The sequence below is a fragment of the Oncorhynchus clarkii genome, chromosome 5 (assembly GCF_045791955.1).
Source record: "Oncorhynchus clarkii lewisi isolate Uvic-CL-2024 chromosome 5, UVic_Ocla_1.0, whole genome shotgun sequence".
Classification (NCBI taxonomy): domain Eukaryota; kingdom Metazoa; phylum Chordata; class Actinopteri; order Salmoniformes; family Salmonidae; genus Oncorhynchus; species Oncorhynchus clarkii.
The window spans coordinates 40,688,142-40,712,416 of record NC_092151.1 but is presented as its reverse complement, the minus strand read 5'-3'; the positions used below and the strand labels follow the sequence as shown (position 1 = coordinate 40,712,416).

Below are 24,275 nucleotides of genomic sequence, written 5' to 3'. Positions count from 1 at the left end.
GCACATAATCGGGTAGTTAATATTTTCTGAAAGGATTTGAAATCACATCTACCAGGATCTATTTGTCTAACTTTTGGATAAGGCTCACTGGCATCTCAGGATGTAAAAGATGGCTGGTGTTTCCCTCAAACCAGCGACTCTCCTAGCACAGTGATAAAGAATAGATAAGAGTCCAAGATGACCTCCCTTTAAAACTGCTTCGTTAGGCACATTTTCTTCCAATTTGTGCCTACTGAACCACACCAGGTGTCGTGACCTTTAAGTTAACTGTATTCTGGGAACCCTTGCGCTCCCTTATGTACCCACGAGTATGATCTTTCCACCAGCATAATAGTTTTAGAATGACCCGTGTCGGGGTAGGTTCCTTGTTCCTTGTCAATCATTGGCTTATTGGTGAAATCAGCAGTCAGAAAAAATAAATCAAACCTTCATTAATGCAATTGCAGAAAGACTTTAACAATGGAAGCACAGCATGCATGTTTCACAGTAAGTTCTGCAACCAACCAAAGGGCGCAGCTGATTATATACTTTGATCACTTCCCTGATGGTGTGATCATCTACTTCAGGGTATATGTGCTGCAATAAGCTGAGGTAACCTAGTACAGTAAATTTTCATTAGCATTGACCACTTTACACAAGATCAAAATGTCAAAATGAGACACTTGTTACTTCTATCTAGTTTCGGTCTGACTCACACCCAGCCTGCATGTTAAGGGCTTAACCGCAAAGATGAAAATAGATAGCTTGTGCAAGGTATAGTGTCAGAGTTCAGACACATAGCAACAGTACAATAGTGAGACAAGCATATGGATCTTAAGGTCCCCTTAATCAATAATGGGGAGGGTCTTTGGGACCCTACACCCCATAATCCCTGGGCTGTTGGTGTCCTCACTCAGAGCCATCTGCCTACAGGGCTCCATAAGAGAACACACTGCACACCCACACACTCTCTCCACATTGTTGGCACCGGAAGATCGTTTGCATGACTGCAAACAATAAAATCCCCGGTCAAATGTAGGAGATGCCTAGACAACACTATCAATATTGACTATTTTCAGAGAGGAGCAAAGCAGCACACAGACGGTCTCTCCTGTTAAAAGCGTATCGTTTGACCCATGGCAAACTTCACTACTACAGAAGATGACTGCTGCGCCTTTGAGTCTCCCATCCTGGACCATGTCCTGCCTCCCATCCTGGTACTGGAGTTCATGTTTGGGCTGATGGGAAATGTTGTGGCTCTGTGGATGTTTATTTTCCACATGGACACCTGGAAGCCCAACTCTGTCTACCTCACACAGCTGGCCGTTGCCGACTCCATCGTCCTGTTCTGGCTTCCATTCAGAGCCGACTACTACCGACGCGGGGAGCACTGGATCCATGGTGATGCCATGTGCCGGATTATGCTGTTCATGTTGATGGCCAACCGCGGCGCTGGCATCTTCTTCCTCACTGCAGTGGCTGTCGACCGTTACCTCAAGATCGTTCACCCCATGAACAAGATCAACCGGATGGGCCTGAATTATGCTCTGTGGGTGTCTCTGGGCCTGTGGGGGATGATCATCGCTGGAACCGGGTACCTGCTGACCAACAAACACTTATTCTACCGCAACAACCAGACACAGTGCGAGAGCTTCAACATCTGCATGGGCTTCAGCCCGCTGTCTACGTGGCACAACACCTTATACGTGACCCAGTTCTTCTTGCCCACCGCCATTGTCACCTTCTGCACGGTCTGCATCACCTGGCAGCTGAAGAACAAGACGATTGACACCGGGGGGAAGATCAAACGTGCGGTGCAGTTTGTCATGGCCGTGGCACTCATCTTCATAATTTGCTTCTTCCCCAGTACAGTGTCTCGGATCGCTGTGTGGATCCTCAAGGCCTGGTACAACGAGTGCCATTATTTCAAAGAGGCCAGTTTGGCGTTCTACACCTCTGTGTGTTTCACCTACTTCAACAGCGTGCTGAACCCCATCGTGTACTACTTCTCCAGCTCTGCCTTCAGTGGGAACTTCCAGAAGCTGTTCAACAGACTGCTGGGGAGGAAAGAGGACGAGGCACCGCCAGCCTCGCCTGAGACTGGGACCGAGATCAGCAGTGCAAATACAGTGTCAGGGAGGAGTAGTAACTTCCAATCACAGGTCCAGGGTGAGGGTCTATACTCGCAAAGCGTCTCAGACTTATTCATTGTGATGTAAAATACAAAACTGATCCTAGATCAGCAGTCCTAGGCTTACTCTGAGACGCTTTTATGAAAAGGTACCCAGGAGAACAAAATATCTGACTTTGTGTGATTTTTCTTCTTCTACTCTAGTGGAATATGGTGTGTTCTAAAGAATATTAACCAGATGTGAAGGAAGTCAAGGAAGGTGGAGATAGCTGTCTGTTAGATGCGAATCTTACCATTTTTATGTTATATTGATGTTCTATAGCTAAAAGTAGAAATTCATTAATTGGTTCGCTCAATTAAGAATTTGTTTGCAGTATAAGTGGAATCTTTAATGTAATATTTCATATTTACAATACTTTGTCTTTGAGTTTTGTGTATTTGCTGGTGATTCAAGTAAATTCCTTGTGAACTAGAAAAGTACATTTCCTAAAGAAAATGTGTGTGCTTGCTAGCTTGTCTTAAAGTATTTTTGGTTGTGAAATAAGTTATAGTAGTGATAGTGACTGCAGTAGCAATGACAGTGACTGGTTATAGTTGAAAAAGTAGGCAGATTTGATTTGAGTATTTGATAGAATAGGATAGCCTGAACATGTGAAGTTGGTTCGGTGTCTCTAGCTTGAACTCTTGAACTAGAGTTACTACTAGTGTTGGTGGTTATTTTATACTCATATTAGTTGTTTTAATGTTTGTAGCTGAAATTGTTAAAAAGCATTAGCTTTTAAATTGTCTACCACTGTGTTCTTATGGTTGGCATTGAATCCATGAAGTGTTATGCTAATTTATGCAAATCAAAATAGTTCATAAAGGGTTATAGGAAATTTGACGTTAGGATAGCCTGCATGTTTTAAAGCTGTTGTAGTTTCATTGGTTTAGGAGCAGGACCATTTTGAATAGCTACCACTGTATTACTATGTTTCTCATTCAAAACCATGTTAATTTATGCATATTTTTTATTGTTATAGTTCAAAAAGTATAGATAGGTGGAAAGATTGTTTTGATTGATAACATGAGAAAGTTAATTTACTGTCTCTAGCTTTAACAGTTCAAGAGTAAATATTACTGTTGGTTGGTTATTTTATGATAATGAAAAATGATTGAAATAGTTATAATGTATAAAGTAAAAAAATGTTAGTTGTTTCAATGTTTGTAGCTGAAATGGTGAAAGAGCAGTAGCATTTAAAATGTCTACCACTGTGTTGTTGTTTGACTTTGAAAACATTACAGTTTATGCAAATGTATGCAAATTAAAATACGTAATATTTGATAAAAGTTTTAGAGAGCAGTTCTTCCACTGTCGGGAGAAATGGTAACGCATATTAAGATGGTTTCTGTGGAGGTTGAATTGCTAAAAGGCTCATGGTTTTTGACATTTTTGTGCTCTTTGAAACCAGCAACTGACGGTAAAAACAGACTTCTCAAAAGAACTGGAAACATTCATAGCCAATTGGCACTACATCAATAAACAAATAGTTTTGCGGGAGAAAATAGAATGTCTACGTTGCACAGTAATATTGCTCTCTCACATATCTCATGGTTTATTTTAGGGATGAGGAGACTACGATTCCTTAGTATAAGGGAGTCATGAAATCTGAAGACACGTTACATTAGCCAAGACACATTAAAGCAATCATATTCACTGTTTAAAACATTAACTTCATCACTGAACAGGTGTGTGAATCGTCTTTATTTGCTTTTTTCGTTATTTCACTGCTATGCCTGAATTCGACCCAAATCCAACCAGGAAGCCTGCAGTGTTGAGGAGCGGTTGGATGAAACCAATCCCATGTCAAGAATAACTCTCAACCTTGCCAGCCCGCTCTTAATTTTTATTCAGTTTGACTTGCCATAGGTTCTGTGTCTGAACGGTGCATAATACATCTAGAGTGGTCTTTCCTTCAGCAAGCACACTAATTAATTGTGATTTCCACAAACCAATGATTCAAGTAGATTATTTCCAGAGAGATTATTTTCATTGAAAGATGTCAAATACACTGACTTTCCAAGTGAGACAAATGTGTTTTGTGAGGTTGTCTATGGTTTAGTAAGTACACTGGCAATGTGTTTGCATAAAAGCAAATGTGAATACATGTTGTTCTATAACATGTACAATATGATTTTAATTATCACTGTATATGTATATCACTGTATATCATATGTATAAACGTTCGATTATATTTGGCCAGTGTTTAGTTATGCCAATACCGCAGTTGGTGGGTTGATGGAGAACGTTCAGGTGACGTCACAGTCTGGCGCTGGGAAGGGCAGGCTGCTCGAGAAAACTAGCTGGGCAGGGTAGCTCTGTGAAATCAGCGTCTTTTAGCGGCATTAAGCGGCATTAACAGGTCTAAAAACGTTTCAAAATAAAAGTATTCCGTTTACTTGAACACAATACCTCACAGTATATTTTGGTTGAGCAGCTAGCAAATCAAATTGTATTTGTTACATGCTTTGTAAAGAACAGGTGTGGACTAACCGTGAAATGCTTACTAATGGGCCCTTCCCAACAATGCAGAGAGAAAGAAAATAGAGCAATATTAGAAAAGTAAAACACGTAATAATAAAAACACAATAAGTAATGAATGATAACTTTGCTATACAAAAGGGGTACCAGTACCGAGTGGATGTGCGGGGGTATGAGGTGTGCGGGGGTATGAGGATACAGCTTCGCAGACTCTTGGCATTCTCTCAACCAGCTTCAGGAGGTAGTCACCTGGAATGTATTTCAAATAACAGGTGTTCCTTGTTAAAAATGTATTTGTGGAATTTCTTTCCTTCTTAATGCATTTGAGCCAATCAGTTGTGACAAGGTAGGAGGGGTACACAGAAGATAGCCCTATCTGGTAAAAGACCAAGTCCATATTACGGCAAGAACAGCTCAAATAAGCTAAGAATAATGACAGTCCACCATTACTTTAAGACATGAAGGTCAGTCAATACGGAAAATCTAAAGAACTTTGAACGTTTCTTCAAGTGAAGTCGCAAAAACCATCAAGCGCCATGATGAAACTGGCTCTCATGAAGACCGCTACAGGAAAGGAAGAACCTTGCAGACAATAAGTTCATTAGTGTTACCAGCCTCAGAAATCGACAATTAACTGCACCTCAGATTGCAGCCCAAATAAATGCTTCACAGAGTTCAAGTAACAGACACATCTCAACATCAACTGTTGAGAGGAGACTGCGTGAATCAGGCCTTCATGGTCGAATTGCAAACTTCGAAACCACCTCTAAAGGACACCAATGAGAAGAAGAGACTTGCTTGGCCAAGAAATATGAGCAATGGACATTAGACCTGTGGAAATCTGTCGTTTAGTTTGATTAGTCCAAATTGGAGACCTTTGGTTCCAACCGGCGTGTCGTTGTGAGACGCAGAGTAGGTGAACGGATGATCTCTGCATGTGTGGTTCCCACAGTAAAGCATGGAGGAGGAGTTGTGATGGTGTGGGGGTGCTTTGCTGGTGACACTGTCTAGGATTTATTTAGAATTCAAGGCACACTTAACCAGCATGGCTACCACAGCATTCTACAGCGATACGCCATCCCATTTGGTTGTGCTTAGTGGGACTATCATTTGTTTTTCAACAGGACAATGACCCAAAGCAAACTAACCAGCCAACATGTGCTCAACATATGTGGGAACTTCTTCAAGACTGTTGGAAAGGGCTTCCCCCCTAAATTCAAGTATTTACTATGAGCATTATAATAACTTACTGGCCTTCTGCCCCTGAACAAGGCTGTTAACCTACTGTTCCTAGGCTGTCATTGAAAATAATAATTTGTTCTTAACTGACTTGCCTAGTTAAATAAAGGTAATATAAATAAAAATGTATTGAGTGCAAAGTAACTACAATAGCAGCAGGAGTAGCATCATCAGTCAAATATATTGCAGCAGTTTTCATGGTGAGTTAGGTGTTATGCATTGATTAAAGTGGCAGTCCATGTTCACTGTGACATGGCAGGCCATGACAAGGATCTGTTTTTAGTGCTTTGACAATGTAAGTTTGCTGTCCTCAGACCAATCCATTGTCAAGGGTCCAGGATCCAAGTTGTCTGGTGAAAGGCTGATTCTTACTTTTTGTTCAATTTGAAGGTATACTTTATCCAATTAACCTTTTTTCCCTCTGTGTTCAGATAATCTGTAATGGCTAGTACTGAGAATACAGAGACGTGTTCACCAGAAAACAAAGGAGGCCATCATGGGAGTGCTGACCCAGACACACAGTGCCCAAAGAAAGTCCAGTATTGTGGCAGTAAGAACTACTGGGCATTTTCCGAAATGGCACCCTATTCCCTATTCTTCACGGACCTCCCGGTCGCGGCAGGTTGCGACGGAGCCTGGGTGCGAACCCAGAATCTCTCGTGGCACAGCTGGCGCTGCAGTACAGCGCCCTTAAACCCCGGCCCCACCCGGGAGGCCCAATGGCACCCTATTCTAGTGATCTATACATGCTCATGGCCAATTCCTAAAACATTGATTTGCGGTATCACATGATTGTCAAGGTTGTTGGTTTTCCAGAGTGCTCCTTGCCAACAGAGTACTGTGAGTGCATGCCTGAGCCATCCAAATGCAGGCAGTGGCTGGAGAAGAACTTCCCAGATGTGTTTGCCAGGATGAGTGTAGGTGAGTTTCATCAGACAGTCTCTCGTTTTTTCTTTCTCTCTCTGTTTCCTATCAGGAAGATGGGCAATAATACTCTGGAGGTGGGCAATAATGAATGATGTCTTATTAAAAACACTTTTTTTCTTATGCCTTACTGGTCCGGTAGGAAATGCTTCCAAGCAGGACACTGGCGGTGTAGAGGTGCCCCTTGTTGGAGAGGAGGATGAAAAGAAGAAGCAGAAGAGAGGTCTGAGTTCCTCTTCATTTTGATTTCTTGAATGCATCCTTCCTCAAATCCTAAACCAGTGCATCCCAGCACAACCTTCAGGGACCCCCCAGCCTTTACACATTTGCTTCAATGGCACCGGAGGGGATGGCTTCCGTTTTACGGGCTCCTAACCAACTGTGCTAATTTGGGTGTTTTTCGCATTGTTTAACTTATTTTGTACATGACGTTGCTGCTACTGTGTCTTGTGACCAAAAAGAGCTTCTGGATATCAGAATCCCGATTACTCAATTCAGACTGGACAAATAATTTTTCTTTAATGAGTCTGACTACTACTACTACTTTGAGACCAGGCACAAATCCCCGTCATTCGCGTGAAGAATATACGGAAATACAGGGAGCTGAGATTGGGGTGCCTTGTGAGAATTTGTCGGCGAGTGGGTAACCCACCTCTACCATTCGTTCTATTATCCAATGTGAAATTACTGGAGAATAAACAGGATGATCTTCGTTCGAGACTATCCGAGCAACGGAACATTAAACTGTAATATCTTATGTTTCACCGAGTCGTGGCTGAACGACAACACGGATAATATACAATTGGCTGGGTTTTCTGTGCATCGGCAGGACAGAACAGCTACATCTGGTAAGACAAGGGGTGGGGTGTGTCTATTTTGTCAACAGCTGGTGCGCGATGTCTATTGCTCGCTTGAGGTAGAATACCTCAAGATGAGCTGTAGACCACTCTATCTACCGAGAGTTTATATTTTTCGTGGCCATCTATTTACCACCACAAACTGATGCTGGCACTAAACTGCACTCAACGAGCTGTATAAGGCCATAAGCAAACAAGAAAATGCTCATCCAGAAGCAGTGCTCCTAGTGGCCAGGAACTTTAATGCAGGGAAACTTAAATCCATTTTACCTAATTTCTACCAGCATGTTACATGTGGAACCAGAGGGGGGGAAAACTAGGTACCTTTACTGCAGACACAGAGACGCGTACAAAGCTCTCTCTCCATTTGGCAAATCTGATCATAATTATATTCTCCTGCTTACAAGCAAAAACTAAAGCAGGAAGTACCAGTGACACTCACAATATTGAAGTGGTCAGATGACGCGGATGCTACGCGACAGAACTGTTTTGCTAATACAGACTGGAATATGTTCCCGGGATTCATCCAGTGGCATTGAGGGGTATACCACCTCAGTCACCGGCTTTATCAATAAGTGCAGTGACGATGTTGTCTACACAGTGACCGTACGTACGTATCCCAACCAGAAGCCATGGATTACAGGCAACATCCGCACCGAGCTAAAGGCTAGAGCTGCCACTTTCAAGGAGTGGGACACTAATCCGGATGCTATTAAGAAATCCCATTATGCCCTCGGGTGAAACATCAAACAGGCAAAGTGTCAATTCAGGACTAAGATTGAATCTTACTACACTGGCTCTGATGCTTGTCAGATGTGGCAGGGTTTGTAAACTATTACAGTCTACAAAGGGAAACCCAGCTATTTTTTTTTTTTTTTTTTTTTACCTTTATTTTACTAGGCAAGTCAGTTAAGAACAAATTCTTATTTTCAATGACGGCCTAGGAACAGTGGGTTAACTGCCTGTTCAGGGGCAGAACGACAGATTTTGTACCTTGTCAGCTCGGGGATTTGAACTTGCAACCTTTCGGTTACTAGGCCAATGCTCTAACCACTAGGCTACCCTGCCGCTATGAGCTTCCCAGCAACGTGAGTTTACCAGATGAGCTAAATGCCTTTTTATTCTCGTTTTCCGGCAAGTAACACTGAATCATGCATGAAAGTACCAGCTGTTCCGGACAACTGTGTGATTACGCTTTCCATAGCCGATGTGAGCAAGACCTTTTAAACAGGTCAACATTCACAAGGCTGCGGGGTAATCCAGACAGATTACCAGGACATGTACTCAGAGCATGCGCGGACCAACTGGCAAGTGTCTTCACTGACATTTTCAAGCTCTCCCTGACCGAATCTGTAATACCTACATGTTTCAAGCAGACAACCATAGTCCTTGTGCCCAAGAATGCGAAGGTCACCTAACTAAATGACTACCACCGTACCACTCATGTCGGTAGTGCTTTGAAATGCTGGTCATGGCTTTTTTTGGGGGGGGGGATCCAAGATGGCGTAGCAGTCAGACGTCTTGTCGTGTCGTGTCGTGTCCCTTGTATATATCGTTTATATCGTTTATATCGTTTTTTTTCTTCACATTTTTCTTCATATATCTTTTAAAACATTTAGCTAAACCTCAACATCTAAATACTCTCCTGCAACCCTCACCCAATGTAGCGTGGATCTGCTTTTTTTTCTAAAGTATTTATATTTACTACTGATCCGAAACCCCTCAACTGAAGCTAGCCAGCTAACTACCAGCTATCAGGCAGCAAACCATTGCTAGCGGTCATCAGCTAACCTTTAGCTCGGAAAGCTCTCGCCAGTTCGAACAACGCAACTCTAACCAGAGCATAATGGACCTATTATTTTTATCCCCTGATTCCCACCGCAAACGGAACATTTTCATCTGGAGCTTCACAACTAGCTAACTAGCTAACCGCAACCTCGGATGATTACTCCAGGCTAGCGTTTCCATCCACTTAGCTTGAAGCTAGCCCGGCCAGAGCTCCTGTGCTACCACCGAAGCATACTCCTGGGCTACAATATCCGGACCCACGACCGGTCTATCGATGTCACCGCATGAAGAGGCATAAACAGACTTAACCCCATTGCGACGTCCCCCAAAGGCTAACTTTCTAGCCCTTGCTATCTGCTTGCTTGCTAATTCGGCCTGCTAACTGCTAGCTTGTTTAGCCCCGATCTGCTAACTGCTAGCTTGTTTAGCCCCGGCCTACTAACTGTTAGCTTGTTAGCACAGGCCTGCTAACTGTCTGAATCGCCGCGTCCCCAGCCAGCCCAACCACTCACTGGACCCAATATTTACTTTCAATCTCTTTTCGATTTTTAATTCGATTATACCTTCCGGTAACCTGCCTCACCCAATGTGATACGGAATCGCTATTATTTTTAATTTTTAGAACACATTCAAGAACCTCCAGAAGCTAACCAGTTAACTAGCTACCAGCTATTTAGTCATTGTTAGCCACTGCTAGCGGCTTTTACCTTCTGCACAGCCAGCCAGTTTTTTATCTGTCGGCCCCAGCCGCGCTCAGGCTCTGTGTGTAGTTAATCGGACCCTCTCTGCCTAGTCAACGCCATTTTACCTGCTGTTGTTGTGCTAGCTGATTAGCTGTTGTTGTCTCACCTACTGTTTTAGCTAGCTCTCCCAATCAACACCTGTGATTACTGTATGCCTCGCTGTATGTCTCTCAAATGTCAATATGCCTTGTATACTGTTGTTCAGGTTAGTTATCACTGTTTTAGTTTACAATGGAGCCCCTAGTTCCACTCTTCATACCCCTGATACCTCCTTTGTCCCACCTCCCACACATGCGGTGACCTCACCCATTACAACCAGCATGTCCAGAGATACAACCTCTCTTATCATCACCCAGTGCCTGGGCTTACCTCCGCTGTACCCGCACCCCACCATACCCCTGAATATATTCTACCATGCCCAGAAATCTGCTCCTTTTATTCTTTGTCCCCAACGCTCTAGGCGACCAGTTTTGATAGCCTTTAGCCGCACCCTCATACTACTCCTCCTCTGTTCCGGAGGTAAATCCAGGCCCTGCATGTCCCCAGGCACCCTCATTTGTTGACTTCTGTGATCGAAAAAGCCTTGGTTTCATGCATGTCAACATCAGAAGCCTCCTCCCTAAATTTGTTTTACTCACTGCTTTAGCACACTCTGCTAACCCTGATGTCCTTGCCGTGTCTGAATCCTGGCTCAGGAAGGCCACCAAAAATTCTGAGATTTCCATACCCAACTATAACATTTTCCGTCAAGATAGAACTGCCAAAGGGGGAGGAGTTGCAGTCTACTGCAGAGATAGCCTGCAAAGTGATGTCATACTTTCCAGGTCCATACCCAAACAGTTCGAACTACTAATTTTAAAAATTACTCTCTTCAGAAATAAGTCTCTCACTGTTGCTGCCTGCTACCGACCCCCCTCAGCTCCCAGCTGTGCCCTGGACACCATTTGTGAATTAATCGCCCCCCATCTAGCTTCAGAGTTTGTTCTGTTAGGTGACCTAAACTGGGATATGCTTAACACCACGGCAGTCCTACAATCTAAGCTAGATGCCCTCAATCTCACACAAATCATCAAGGAACCCACAAGGTACAACCCTAAATCTGTAAACAAGGGCACCCTCATAGACGTCACCCTGACCAACTGGCCCTCCAAATACACCTCCGCTGTCTTCAACCAGGATCTCAGCGATCACTGCCTCATTGCCTGTATCCGCTACGGATCCGCAGTCAAACGACCACCCCTCATCACTGTCAAACGCTCCCTAAAACACTTCTGTGAGCAGGCCTTTCTAATCGACCTGGCCCGGGTATCCTGGAAGGACATTGACCTCATCCCGTCAGTTGAGGATGCCTGGTCATTCTTTACAAGTAACTTCCTCACCATTTTAGATAAGCATGCTCCGTTCAAAAAATGCAGAACTAAGAACAGATATAGCCCTTGGTTCACTCCAGACCTGACTGCCCTCGACCAGCACAAAAACATCCTGTGGCGGACTGCAATAGCATTGAATAGTCCCCGCGATATGCAACTGTTCAGGGAAGTCAAGAACCAATACACGCAGTCAGCTAAGGCCAGCTTCTTCAGGCAGAAATTTGCATCCTGTAACTCCAACTCCAAAAAGTTCTGGGACACTGTGAAGTCAATGGAGAACAAGAGCACCTCCTCCCAGCTGCCCACTGCACTGTGGCTAGGTAACACGGTCACCACCGATAAATCCATGATTATCGAAAACTTCAACAAGCATTTCTCAATTGCTGGCCATGCCTTCCGCCTGGCTACTCCAACCTCGGCCAACAGCTCCGCCCCCCCCGCAGCTACTCGCCCAAGCCACTCCAGGTTCTCCTTTACCCAAATCCAGATAGCAGATGTTCTGAAAGAGCTGCAAAACCTGGACCCGTACAAATCAGCTGGGCTTGGCAATCTGGACCCTCTATTTCTGAAACTATCTGCCGCCATTGTCGCAACACCTATTACCAGCCTGTTCAACCTCTCTTTCATATCGTCTGGAAAGCTGCCGCAGTCATCTCCCTCTTCAAAGGGGGAGACAACCTGGACCCAAACTGTTAACCGCCATCGATAAAAGACAGTACTGTGCAGCCGTCTTCATCGACCTTGCCAAGTCTTTCGACTCTGTCAATCACCATATTCTTATCGGCAGACTCAGTAGCCTCATTTTTTTCTGATGACTGCCTTGCCTGGTTCACCAACTACTTTGCAGACAGAGTTCAGTGTGTCAAATCGGAGGGCATGCTGTCCGGTCCTCTGGCAGTCTCTATGGGGGTGCCACGTGGTTCAATTCTCGGGCCGACTCTTTTCTCTGTATATATCAATGATGTTGCTCTTGCTGCGGGCGATTCCCTGATTCACCTCTACGCAGACGACACCATTCTGTATACTTCCGTATACGTCCTTGGACACTGTGCTATCTAACCTCCAAACGAGCTTCAATGCCATACAACACTCCTTCCGTGGCCTCCAACTGCTCTTAAACGCTAGTAAAACCAAATGCATGCTTTTCAACCGTTCGCTGCCTGCACCCGCACGCCCGACTAGCATCACCACCCTGGATGGTTCCGACCTTGAATATGTGGACATCTATAAGTACCTAGGTGTCTGGCTAGACTGTAAACTCTCCTTCCAGACTCATATCAAACATCTCCAATCGAAAATCAAATCTAGAGTCGGCTTTCTATTCCGCAACAAAGCCTCCTTCACTCACGCCGCCAAACTTACCCTAGTAAAACTGACTATCCTACCGATCCTCGACTTCGGCAATGTCATCTACAAAATAGCTTCCAACACTCTACTCAGCAAACTGGATGCAGTTTATCACAGTGCCATCCGTTTTGTCACCTTAAGCACCTTATACCACCCACCACTGCGACCTGTATGCTCTAGTCGGCTGGCCCTGGCAACATATTCGTCGCCAGACCCACTGGCTCCAGGTCATCTACAAGTCCATGCTAGGTAAAGCTCCGCCTTATCTCAGTTCACTGGTCACGATGGCAACACCCACCCGTAGCACGCGCTCCAGCAGGTGTATCTCACTGATCATCCCTAAAGCCAACACCTCATTTGGCCGCCTTTCGTTCCAGTTCTCTGCTGCCTGTGACTGGAACGAATTGCAAAAATCGCTGAAGTTGGAGACTTTTATCTCCCTCACCAACTTCAAACATCTGCTATCTGAGCAGCTAACCGATCGCTGCAGCTGTACATAGTCTATCGGTAAATAGCCCACCCAATTTTACCTACCTCATCCCCATACTGTTTTTATTGATTTACTTTTCTGCTCTTTTGCACACCAATATCTCTATCCGTGTACATGACCATCTGATCATTTATCACTCCAGTGTTAATCTGCAAAATTGTAATTATTCACCTACCTCCTCATGCCTTTTGCACACAATGTATATAGACTCTCTTTTTTTTCTACTGTGTTATTGACTTGTTAATTGTTTACTCCATGTGTAACTCTTGTGTTGTCTGTTCACACTGCTATGCTTTATCTTGGCCAGGTCGCAGTTGCAAATGAGAACTTGTTCTCAACTAGCCTACCTGGTTCAATAAAGGTGAAATAAAAAATAAAAAAACATCAACACCATCCCGGAAACCCTAGACCCAATTCGTATACCGCCCTAACAGATTCACAGATGACGCAATCGCACTCCACACTGCCCTTTCCCAACTGGACAAAATGAACACCTATGTGATAATGCTTTTCATTGACTACAGCTCAATGTTCAACACCACAGTGCCCACAAAGCTCATCACTAAGAAAGGACCATGGGACTAAAATCCTCCCTCTGCAACTGGATCCTGGACTTCCTGACGGGCCGCCCCCAGGTGGTAAGGGTAGACAACAACACATGTCACGCTGATCCTCAACACGGGGAGCCATCAGGGGTGCGTGCTTATTCCCATCCTGTACTCCCAGTTCAAGCACGACTCCAACACCATCATTAAGTTTGCTGACGACACAACAGTGGTAGGCCTGATAACCGCCAACGATGATACAGCCTATAGGGAGGAGGTCAGAGACCTGGCAGTGGCGTGCCAGGACAACAACCTCTCCCTCAACATGAGCAAGACAAAGGAGCTGATCATGGACTACAGGAAAAGGAGGGCTGAACACGCCACATTCACATCAACAGGGCTGTAGAGGAGCAGGTTGAGAGCTTCAAATTCTTTGGTGTCCACATCACCAACAAACTCATGGTCCAAACACACCAAGACAATCATGAAGAGGGCACGACAACACCTTTTCCCCCTCAGGAGCCTGAAAAGATTTGGCATGAGTCCCCAGATCCTCAAAGTTCTACAGCTGCACCATTGAAAGGTGGTTGCATCACTGCCTGGTATGGCAACTGCTAGGCATCTGACTGTAAGATGCTACAGAGGGTAGTGTGTACGGTCCAATACATCACTGGGGCCAAGCCTCCTGCCATCCAGGACCTATTTACTAGGCAGTCAGAGGAAGACCCAGTCACCCTGGTCATAGACTGTTCTCTCTGCTACCGCACGGCATGCGGTACTGGAGCGCCAAGTCTAGGTCCAAAAGGCATCTCAACAGCTTCTACCCCCAGGCCGTAAGACCCCAGTGTTTTTACGCTGCTGCTACTCATATTTATTATCTATGCATAGTCACTACCCCTACCTACATATACAAATTACCTCAACTAACCTGTACCCCCGCAAATTGACTTGATACCGGTACCCCCTTTATATAGCCGCGTTATTTTATTGTTACTCTTTGTGTTTTTTACTTCAGTTTATTTACTAAATATTTTCATAACTCCATTTCTTGAACTGCATTGTTGGTTAGTATTTCACGTTAAGGTCTACCTACACCTCTTGTATTCGGCACCTGTGACAAATAACATTGTTATAACTGCTAGGGGGTGTCTGAGGACTGGCATTGGAGAACCCTGTTCTAACCCGTCTGTGCTGACTCTCTCTAGGTGGCAGAGGACAGATCAAACAGAAAAAGAAGACTGTCCCTCAGAAAATAACGATAGCTAAAATCCCCCGTGCCAAGAAGAAATATGTCACCCGAGTCTGTGGAATGAACACCTTTGGTAAGACTGACTGTCACATCCTGTTACTGTAAACACCTTGTTAAAGACATGGACAGACTCGTAACCTTGTTGTTTTTCTTGCTTGTGACTGGACTTTCTCCCTGCAGACATTGACCTTAAAGAGGCTCAGAGATTCTTTGCCCAGAAGTTCTCCTGCGGCGCCTCTGTGATTTTTAATGAATTTATTTGCAAATTATTATGGAAAATAAGTGTTTGGTCAATAACAAAAGTTTATCTCAATACTTTGTTATATACCCTTTGTTGGCAAAGACAGAGGTCAAACGTTTTCTGTAAGTCTTCACAAGCTTTTCACACACTGTTGCTGGTATTTTGGCCCATTCCTCCATGCAGATCTCCTCTATAGCAGTGATATTTTGGGGCTGTTGCTGGGCAACCCGGACTTTCAACTCCCTCCAAAGATTTTCTATGGGGTTGAGATCTGGAGACTGGCTAGGCCACTCCAGGACCTTGAAATGCTTCTTACGAAGCCACTCCTTCGTTGCCCGGGCGGTGTGTTTGGGATCATTGTCATGCTGAAAGACCCAGCCACGTTTAATATTCAATGCCCTTGCTGATGGAAGGAGGTTCTCACTCAAAATCTCATGATACATGGCCCCATTCATTCTTTCCTTTACACGGATCAGTCGTCCTGGTCCCTTTCCAGAAAAACAGCCCCAAAGCATGATGTTTCCACCCCCATGCTTCACATTAGGTATGGTGTTCTTTGGATGCAACTCAGCATTCTTTGTCCTCCAAACACGCGATTTGAGTTTTTACCAAAAACTTCTATTTTGGTTTCATCTGACCATATGACATTCTCCCAATCTTCTTCTGGATCATCCAAATGCTCTCTATCAAACTTCAGACGGGCCTGGACATGTACTGGCTTAATGAGGGGGACACGTCTGACACTGCAGGATTTGAGTCTCTGGCGGCATAGTGTGTTACTGATGGTAGGTTTGTTACTTTGGTCCCAGCTCTCTGCAGGTCATTCACTAGGTCCCCCCGTGTGGTTCTGGGATTTTTGCTCACCGTTCTTGTGATCATTTTGACCCCACGGGGTGAGATCTTGCGTGGAGCCACAGATAGAGGGAGATTATCAGTGGTCTTGTATGTCTTCCATTTCCTAATAATTGCTCCCACAGTTGATTTCTTCAAACCAAGCTGCTTACCTATTGCAGATTCAGTCTTCCTGGCCTGGTGCAGGTCTACAATTTTGTTTCTGGTGTCCTTTGACAGCTCTTTGGTCTTGGCCATAGTTGAGTTTGGAGTGTGACTGTTTGAGGTTGTGGACAGGTGTCTTTTATACTGAAAACAAGTTCAAACAGGTGCCATTAATACAGGTAACAAGTGGAGGACAGAGGAGCCTCTTAAAGAAGAAGTTACAGGTCTGTGAGAGATAGAAATCTTGCTTGTTTGTAGGTGACCAAATACTTATTTTCCAACATAATTTGCAAATAAATTCATAAAAAATCCTGCAATGTGATTTTCTGGATTTTTTTTCTCATTTTGTCTGTCATAGTTGAAATGTACCTATGATTAAAATTACAGGCCTCTCTCATCTTTTTAAGTGGGAGAACTTGCACAATTGGTGGCTGACTAAATACTTTTTTGCCCCAATGTATATATTACAAACACTAACCATCTGTCTTTCCATTGTAGGTGGATGACAACAGCATTGAAGATCTTGGAGAAGTCAAGAAGTGAAGACCCGACGTGCACTTTTACTGAAAATGGATGCAACATGTACAGTGCCTTGCGAAAGTATTCGGCCCCCTTGAACTTTGCGACCTTTTGCCACATTTCAGGCTTCAAACATAAAGATATAAAACTGTATTTTTTTGTGAAGAATCAACAACAAGTATGACACAATCATGAAGTGGAACGACATTTATTGGATATTTCAAACTTTTTTAACAAATCAAAAACTGAAAAATTGGGCGTGCAAAATTATTCAGCCCCCTTAAGTTAATACTTTGTAGCGCCACCTTTTGCTGCGATTACAGCTGTAAGTCGCTTGGGGTATGTCTCTATCAGTTTTACACATCGAGAGACTGAAATGTTTTCCCATTCCTCCTTGCAAAACAGCTCGAGCTCAGTGAGGTTGGATGGAGAGCATTTGTGAACAGCAGTTTTCAGTTCTTTCCACAGATTCTCGATTGGATTCAGGTCTGGACTTTGACTTGGCCATTCTAACACCTGGATATGTTTATTTTTGAACCATTCCATTGTAGATTTTGCTTTATGTTTTGGATCATTGTCTTGTTGGAAGACAAATCTCCGTCCCAGTCTCAGGTCTTTTGCAGACTCCATCAGGTTTTCTTCCAGAATGGTCCTGTATTTGGCTCCATCCATCTTCCCATCAATTTTAACCATCTTCCCTGTCCCTGCTGAAGAAAAGCAGGCCCAAACCATGATGCTGCCACCACCATGTTTGACAGTGGGGATGGTGTGTTCAGCTGTGTTGCTTTTACGCCAAACATAACGTTTTGCATTGTTGCCAAAAAGTTCAATTTTGGTTTCATCTGACCAGAGCACCTTCTTCCACATGTTTGGTGTGTCTCCCAGGTGGCTTGTGGCAAACTTTAAACAACACTTTTTATGGATATCTTTAAGAAATGGCTTTCTTCTTGCCACTCTTCCATAAAGGCCAGATTTGTGCAATATACGACTGATTGTTGTCCTATGGACAGAGTCTCCCACCTCAGCTGTACATCTCTGCAGTTCATCCAGAGTGATCATGGGCCTCTTGGCTGCATCTCTGATCAGTCTTCTCCTTGTATGAGCTGAAAGTTTAGAGGGACGGCCTGGTCTTGGTAGATTTGCCGTGGTCTGATACTCCTTCCATTTCAATATTATCGCTTGCACAGTGCTCCTTGAGATGTTTAAAGCTTGGGAAATATTTTTGTATCCAAATCCGGCTTTAAACTTCTTCACAACAGTATCTCGGACCTGCCTGGTGTGTTCCTTGTTCTTCATGATGCTCTCTGCGCTTTTAACGGACCTCTGAGACTATCACAGTGCAGGTGCATTTATACGGAGACTTGATTACACACAGGTGGATTGTATTTATCATCATTAGTCATTTAGGTCAACATTGGATCGTTCAGAGACCCTCACTGAACTGGGGCTGAATAATTTTGCACGCCCAATTTTTCAGTTTTTGATTTGTTAAAAAAGTTTGAAATATCCAATAAATGTCGTTCCACTTCATGATTGTGTCCCACTTGTTATTGATTCTTCACAAAAAAATACAGTTTTATATCTTTATGTTTGAAGCCTGAAATGTGGCAAAAGGTCGCAAAGTTCAAGGGGGCCGAATACTTTCGCAAGGCACTGTAACAACAACCTGGCCAAATGTACACATTAACATTAAAAAGGAGTCGTTTTATATCTATTTTATTTACTGTATAGAAACTGTGGACTTGGCCACTCCCTTTTGGCATTTTTCAGTTCTTTTCAGTTCTCAGTTCTTATAGTCTGTGGGAAAGGGACGGGGCCAATGGAACACAGTGACATGCTTGGAAATATGCATTATGGTGATATTATTATAGGAAATTGGGCTGCACATAATCAGGTAGTTAACATTTTCTGAAAGGATTTGAAATCACATCTACCAGGATCTATTTGTCTAACTTTTGGATAAGGCTCACTGGCATCTCAGGATGCAAAAGATGGATGGTGTTTCCCTCAAACCAGCGACTCTCCTAGCACAGTGATAAAGAATAGATAAGAGTCCAAGATGACCTCTCTTTAAAACTGCTTCGTTAGGCACATTTTCTTCCAATTTGTGCCTACTGAACCACACCAGGTGTCGTGACCTTTAAGTTAACTGTATTCTGGAAACCCTTGCGCTCCCTTATGTACCCACGAGTATGATCTTTCCACCAGCATAATAGTTTTAGAATGACCCTTGTTGGGGTAGGTTCCTTGTTCCGTGTCAATCATTTGCTTATTGGTGAAATCAGCAGTCAGACTATCTTCTTTAAATAAACCAAACCTTTATTAATGCAATTGCAGAGAGACTTTAACAATGGAAGCACAGCATGCATGTTTCACAGTAAGTTCTGCAACCAACCAAAGGGCGCAGCTGATTATATACTTTGATCACTTCCCTGATGGTGTGATCATCTACTTCAGTGTATATGTGCAGCAATAAGCTGAGGTAACCTAGGACAGTAGCTTCTCTGAATTCATAAGCATTGACCACTTTTCACAAGATAAAAATTTCAAAACCAGACACTTGTTACTTCCCTTTATCTAGTTTCGGTCTGACTCACAACCAGCCTGCAGGCACACTTGCTAGGCCTTAATCGCAAAGATGAAAATAGATAGCTTGTGCAAGGTATAGTGTCAGAGTTCAGACACATAGCAACAGTACAATAGTGAGACAAGCATATGAATCTTAAGGTCCCCTTAATCAATAATGGGGAGGGTCTTTGGGACCCTACACCCCATAATCCCTGGGCTGTTGGTGTACTCACTCAGAGCCATCTGCCTACAGATCTCCATAAGAGATAACACACTGCACACCCACACACTCTCTCCACATTGTTGGCACCGGAAGATCGTTTGCATCACCGCAAACAATAAAATCCCTGATTAAATGCAGGAGGTGCCTAGACAACACTATCAATATTGACTATTTTCAGAGAGGAGCAAAGCTGCACACAGACGGTCTCTCCTGTTAAAAGCGTATAGTTTGACCCATGGCAAACTTCACTACTACAGAAGATGACTGCTGCGCCTTTGAGTCTCCCATCCTGGACCATGTCCTGCCTCCCATCCTGGTGCTGGAGTTCATGTTTGGGCTGATGGGGAATGTTGTGGCTCTGTGGATGTTTATTTTCCACATGGACACCTGGAAGCCCAACTCTGTCTACCTCACACAGCTGGCCGTTGCCGACTCCATAGTCCTGTTCTGTCTTCCATTCAGAGCCGACTACTACCGACGCGGCAAGCACTGGATCCATGGTGATGTCATGTGCCGGATTATGCTGTTCATGTTGACGGCCAACCGCGGCGCTGGCATCTTCTTCCTCACTGCAGTGGCTGTCGACCGTTACCTCAAGATCGTTCACCCCATGAACAAAATCAACCGGATGGGCCTGAATTATGCTCTGTGGGTGTCTCTGGGCCTGTGGGGGATGATCATCGCTGCAACCGGGTACCTGCTGACCAACAAACACTTATTCTACCGCAACAACCAGACACAGTGCGAGAGCTTCAACATCTGCATGGGCTTCAGCCCGCTGTCTACGTGGCACAACACCTTATACGTGACCCAGTTCTTCTTGCCCACCGCCATTGTCACCTTCTGCACGGTCTGCATCACCTGGCAGCTGAAGAACAAGACGATTGACACCGGGGGGAAGATCAAACGTGCGGTGCAGTTTGTCATGGCCGTGGCACTCATCTTCATAATTTGCTTCTTCCCCAGTACAGTGTCTCGGATCGCTGTGTGGATCCTCAAGGTCTGGTACAACGAGTGCCATTATTTCAAAGAGGCCAGTTTGGCGTTCTACACCTCTGTGTGTTTCACCTACTTCAACAGCGTGCTGAACCCCATCGTGTACTATTTCTCCAGCTCTGCCTTCAGTGGGAACTTCCAGAAGCTGTTCAACAGACTGCTGGGGAGGAAAGAGGAGGAGGCACCGCCAGCCTCGCCTGAGACTGGGACCGAGATCAGCAGTGCAAATACAGTGTCAGGGAGGAGTAGTAACTTCCAATCACAGGTCCAGGGTGAGGGTCTATACTCGCAAAGCGTCTCAGACTTATTCATTGTGATGTAAAATACAAAACTGATCCTAGATCAGCAGTCCTAGGCTTACTCTGAGACGCTTTTATGAAAAGGTACCCAGGAGAACAAAATATCTGACTTTGTGTGATTTTTCTTCTTCTACTCTAGTGGAATATGGTGTGTTCTAAAGAATATTAACCAGATGTGAAGGAAGTCAAGGAAGGTGGAGATAGCTGTCTGTTAGATACGAATTTTAACATTTTTATGTTATGTTGATGTTCTATAGCTAAAAGTAGAAATTCATTAATTGGTTCGCTCAATTAAGAATTTGTTTGCAGTATAACAGTGGAATCTTTAATGTAATATTTCATATTTACAATCCTTTGTCTTTGAGGTTTGTGTATTTGCTGGTGATTCAAGTAAATTCATTGTGAACTAGAAAAGTACATTTCCTAAAGAAAATGTGTGTGCTTGCTAGCTTGTCTTAAAGTATTTATGGTTGTGAAATAAGTTATAGTAGTGATAGTGACTGCAGTAGCAATGACAGTGACTGGTTATAGTTGAAAAAGTAGGCAGATTTGATTTGATTATTTGATAGAATAGGATAGCCTGAACATGTGAAGTTGGTTCGGTGTCTCTAGCTTGAACAGTTCAAGAGTTACTATTAGTGTTGGTGGTTATTTTATACTAATGTTAGTTGTTTTAATGTTTGTAGCTGAAATTGTTAAAAAGCAGTAGCTTTTAAATTGTCTACCACTGTGTTGTTGTTTGACTTTAAAAACATTACAGTTTATGCAAATGTATGCAAATTAAAATAAATTATATTTGATAAAAGTTTTAGAGAGCAGTTCTTCCACTGTCGGGAGAAATGGTAATGCATATTAAGATGGTTTCTGTGGAGGTTAAATTGCTAAAAGGTTAATGGTTTTTGACATTTTTTTGTGCTCTTTGAAACCAGCAACTGACGGTAAAAACAGACTTCTCAACAGAAGTGGAAACAACAATGTTTAGTTATGCCAATACCGCAGTTGGTGGGTGGATGGAGAAGGTTCAGGACAGACGAGAGAAAGAGAGGATGCTTCGCAGGTGACGTCACAGTCTGGCGCTGGGAAGGGCAGGCTGCTCGAGAAAACTAGCTGGGCAGGGTAGCTCTGTGAAATCAGCGTCTTTTAGCGGCATTAAGCGGCATTAACAGGTCTAAAAACGTTTCAAAATAAAAGTATTCCGTTTACTTGAACACAATACCTCACAGTATATTTTGGTTGAGCAGCTAGCAAATCAAATTGTATTTGTTACATGCTTTGTAAACAACAGGTGTGAACTAACCGTGAAATGCTTACTAATGGGCCCTTCCCAACAATGCAGAGAGAAAGAAAATAGAGCAATATTAGAAAAGTAAAACACGTAATAATAAAAACACAATGAGTAATGAATGATAACTTGGCTATTCAAAAGGGGTACCAGTACCGAGTGGATGTGCGGGGGTATGAGGTAATTGAGGTAGATATGTACATATAGCTAGGAATAAAGTGACAGATAGTAGACAGTAGCAGCAGCGTGTGTGATGAGTAAAACAAGTTTGTGCAAAAAGGGTCACCTATTTGGTTAACTAGTTAACTAACTATTTATGGCTTGGGGGTAGAAGCTGGCTTGGGGCCTTTCTCTGACACCGCCTAGTATTGAGGTCATAGTCTCGGTAAGTAAGGGTGCTGCAGCACCCCCTCTAAAAATAGAATAATGAAAAAATATATATGTATAAAATACATTTAATATTTAAGTTAAAATCCTCTTAGGTGAGTACATTTATTCTAGTTGAATCTCAATCACCCACAGAGCTATGGCTAATTTAGGCTCCACATTTTCACCCTGTTAGGTTCCAACCTGTTAGTATTATCTAATGACTGTATGGGATTATGCACCTAAAATGGATTTAAGTGCCTGACTTTGACCAATATGTTTTTCTGAAAGTCAAATGTCCTTTTTCTGAAGTTATGAGGTCCAAAAGGCACTGCAAAGTAGGAATGATCGTGTTCTACCTGCAGCTGTGAACCCCTGACCTGACTCACAGATGTGCCAACTTGTCCTGGACATTCTGTTTTGACCCCCGCTCTCTCTCTCTGTGTGTCTCTCTCTCTATGTGTCTCTTTTTCCTAGACCTCCTGGTTCAACCTCTGAATGAATGGCTATGAAATGCATGGCTATTGACTCCTGAGGTTTTGAACTGTTGCACCCTCGAAATCGATTTATTATTATAACTCTACACATATAATTTCTACTGTATTATTTAAACCAAAAAAGTTGTCACCATAAAAGGGGGAATTTCAGAAACCGCTGACCCTTTACTAATAAGTTCCAGTGTCATACCATAGAGAGTGGCCGCATGAGATACCTTTTTCACCGCTGGTGAAAATTGATATATTCAATATAGGCCTACATTACAGGCCTATACAGCGGTTTCCTACTCTACTGTTTAATCCACAGTTAAAGTCAGAAGTTTACATACACCTTAGCCAAATACATTTACACTCAGTTTTTCACAATTACTGACATTTAATCCTAGTTAAAAGTCCTTGTCTTAGGTCAGTTAGGATCACCACTTTATTTTAAGAATGTGAAATGTCAGAATAATAGTAGAGAGAATGATTTATTTCAGCTTTTATTTCTTTCATCACATTCCCAGTGGGTCAGAAGTTGACATACACTCAATTAGTATTTGGTAACATTGCCTTTAAATTGTTTAACTTGGGTCAAACGTTTTGGGTAGCCTTCCACAAGCTTCCCACAATAAGTTGGGTGAATTTTGGCCCATTCCTCCTGACAGAGCTGGTGTCACTGAGTCAGGTTTGTAGGCCTCCTTGCTTGCACATACCTTGACTTTGTTGTCCTTAGGCCATTTTGCCACAACTTTGGAAGTATAATTGGGGTCATTGTCCATTTGGAAGACCCATTTGCGAACAAGCTTTAACTTCCTGACTGATGTCTGGAGATGTTGCTTCAATATATCCACATAAGTTTCCTCCCTCATGAAGCCATCTATTTTGTGAAGTGCACCAGTCCCTCCTGCAGCAAAGCACCCCCTCAACATGATGCTGCCACCTACGTGCTTCACGGTTGGGATGGTGTTCTTCAGCTTGCAAGCCTCCCCCTTTTTCCTCCAAACATAACGATGGACATTATGGCCAAACAGTTCTATTTTTGTTTCATCAGACCACAGGACATATCTCCCAAAAGTACGATCTTTGTGCCCATGTGCAATTGCAAACTGTAGTCTGGCTTTTT

General features: G+C 43.5%; 3 protein-coding genes across 3 annotated transcripts; all 3 read left to right on the top strand.

Moving 5' to 3' along the window:
• Positions 1 to 1,115: 1,115 nt before the first annotated feature.
• Positions 1,116 to 2,198, top strand: LOC139410030 (hydroxycarboxylic acid receptor 2-like). The gene has a single exon (XM_071155457.1). The coding sequence runs from the start codon at positions 1,116 to 1,118 to the stop codon at positions 2,196 to 2,198; it is 1,083 nt and encodes a 360-aa protein (XP_071011558.1).
• A 4,460-nt stretch (positions 2,199 to 6,658) lies between these two features.
• LOC139409690 (density-regulated protein-like) lies at positions 6,659 to 16,963 on the top strand. Its single transcript, XM_071155097.1, has 5 exons — positions 6,659 to 6,793; positions 6,930 to 7,017; positions 15,140 to 15,256; positions 15,364 to 15,422; positions 16,919 to 16,963. The coding sequence occupies exons 1-5, from the start codon at positions 6,659 to 6,661 to the stop codon at positions 16,961 to 16,963; spliced, it is 444 nt and encodes a 147-aa protein (XP_071011198.1).
• Positions 16,964 to 19,965: 3,002 nt separating this feature from the next.
• Positions 19,966 to 21,048, top strand: LOC139410029 (hydroxycarboxylic acid receptor 2-like). Its single transcript, XM_071155455.1, has one exon. It carries the CDS (start codon positions 19,966 to 19,968, stop codon positions 21,046 to 21,048), a length of 1,083 nt encoding a protein of 360 aa, XP_071011556.1.
• Positions 21,049 to 24,275: the final 3,227 nt, after the last annotated feature.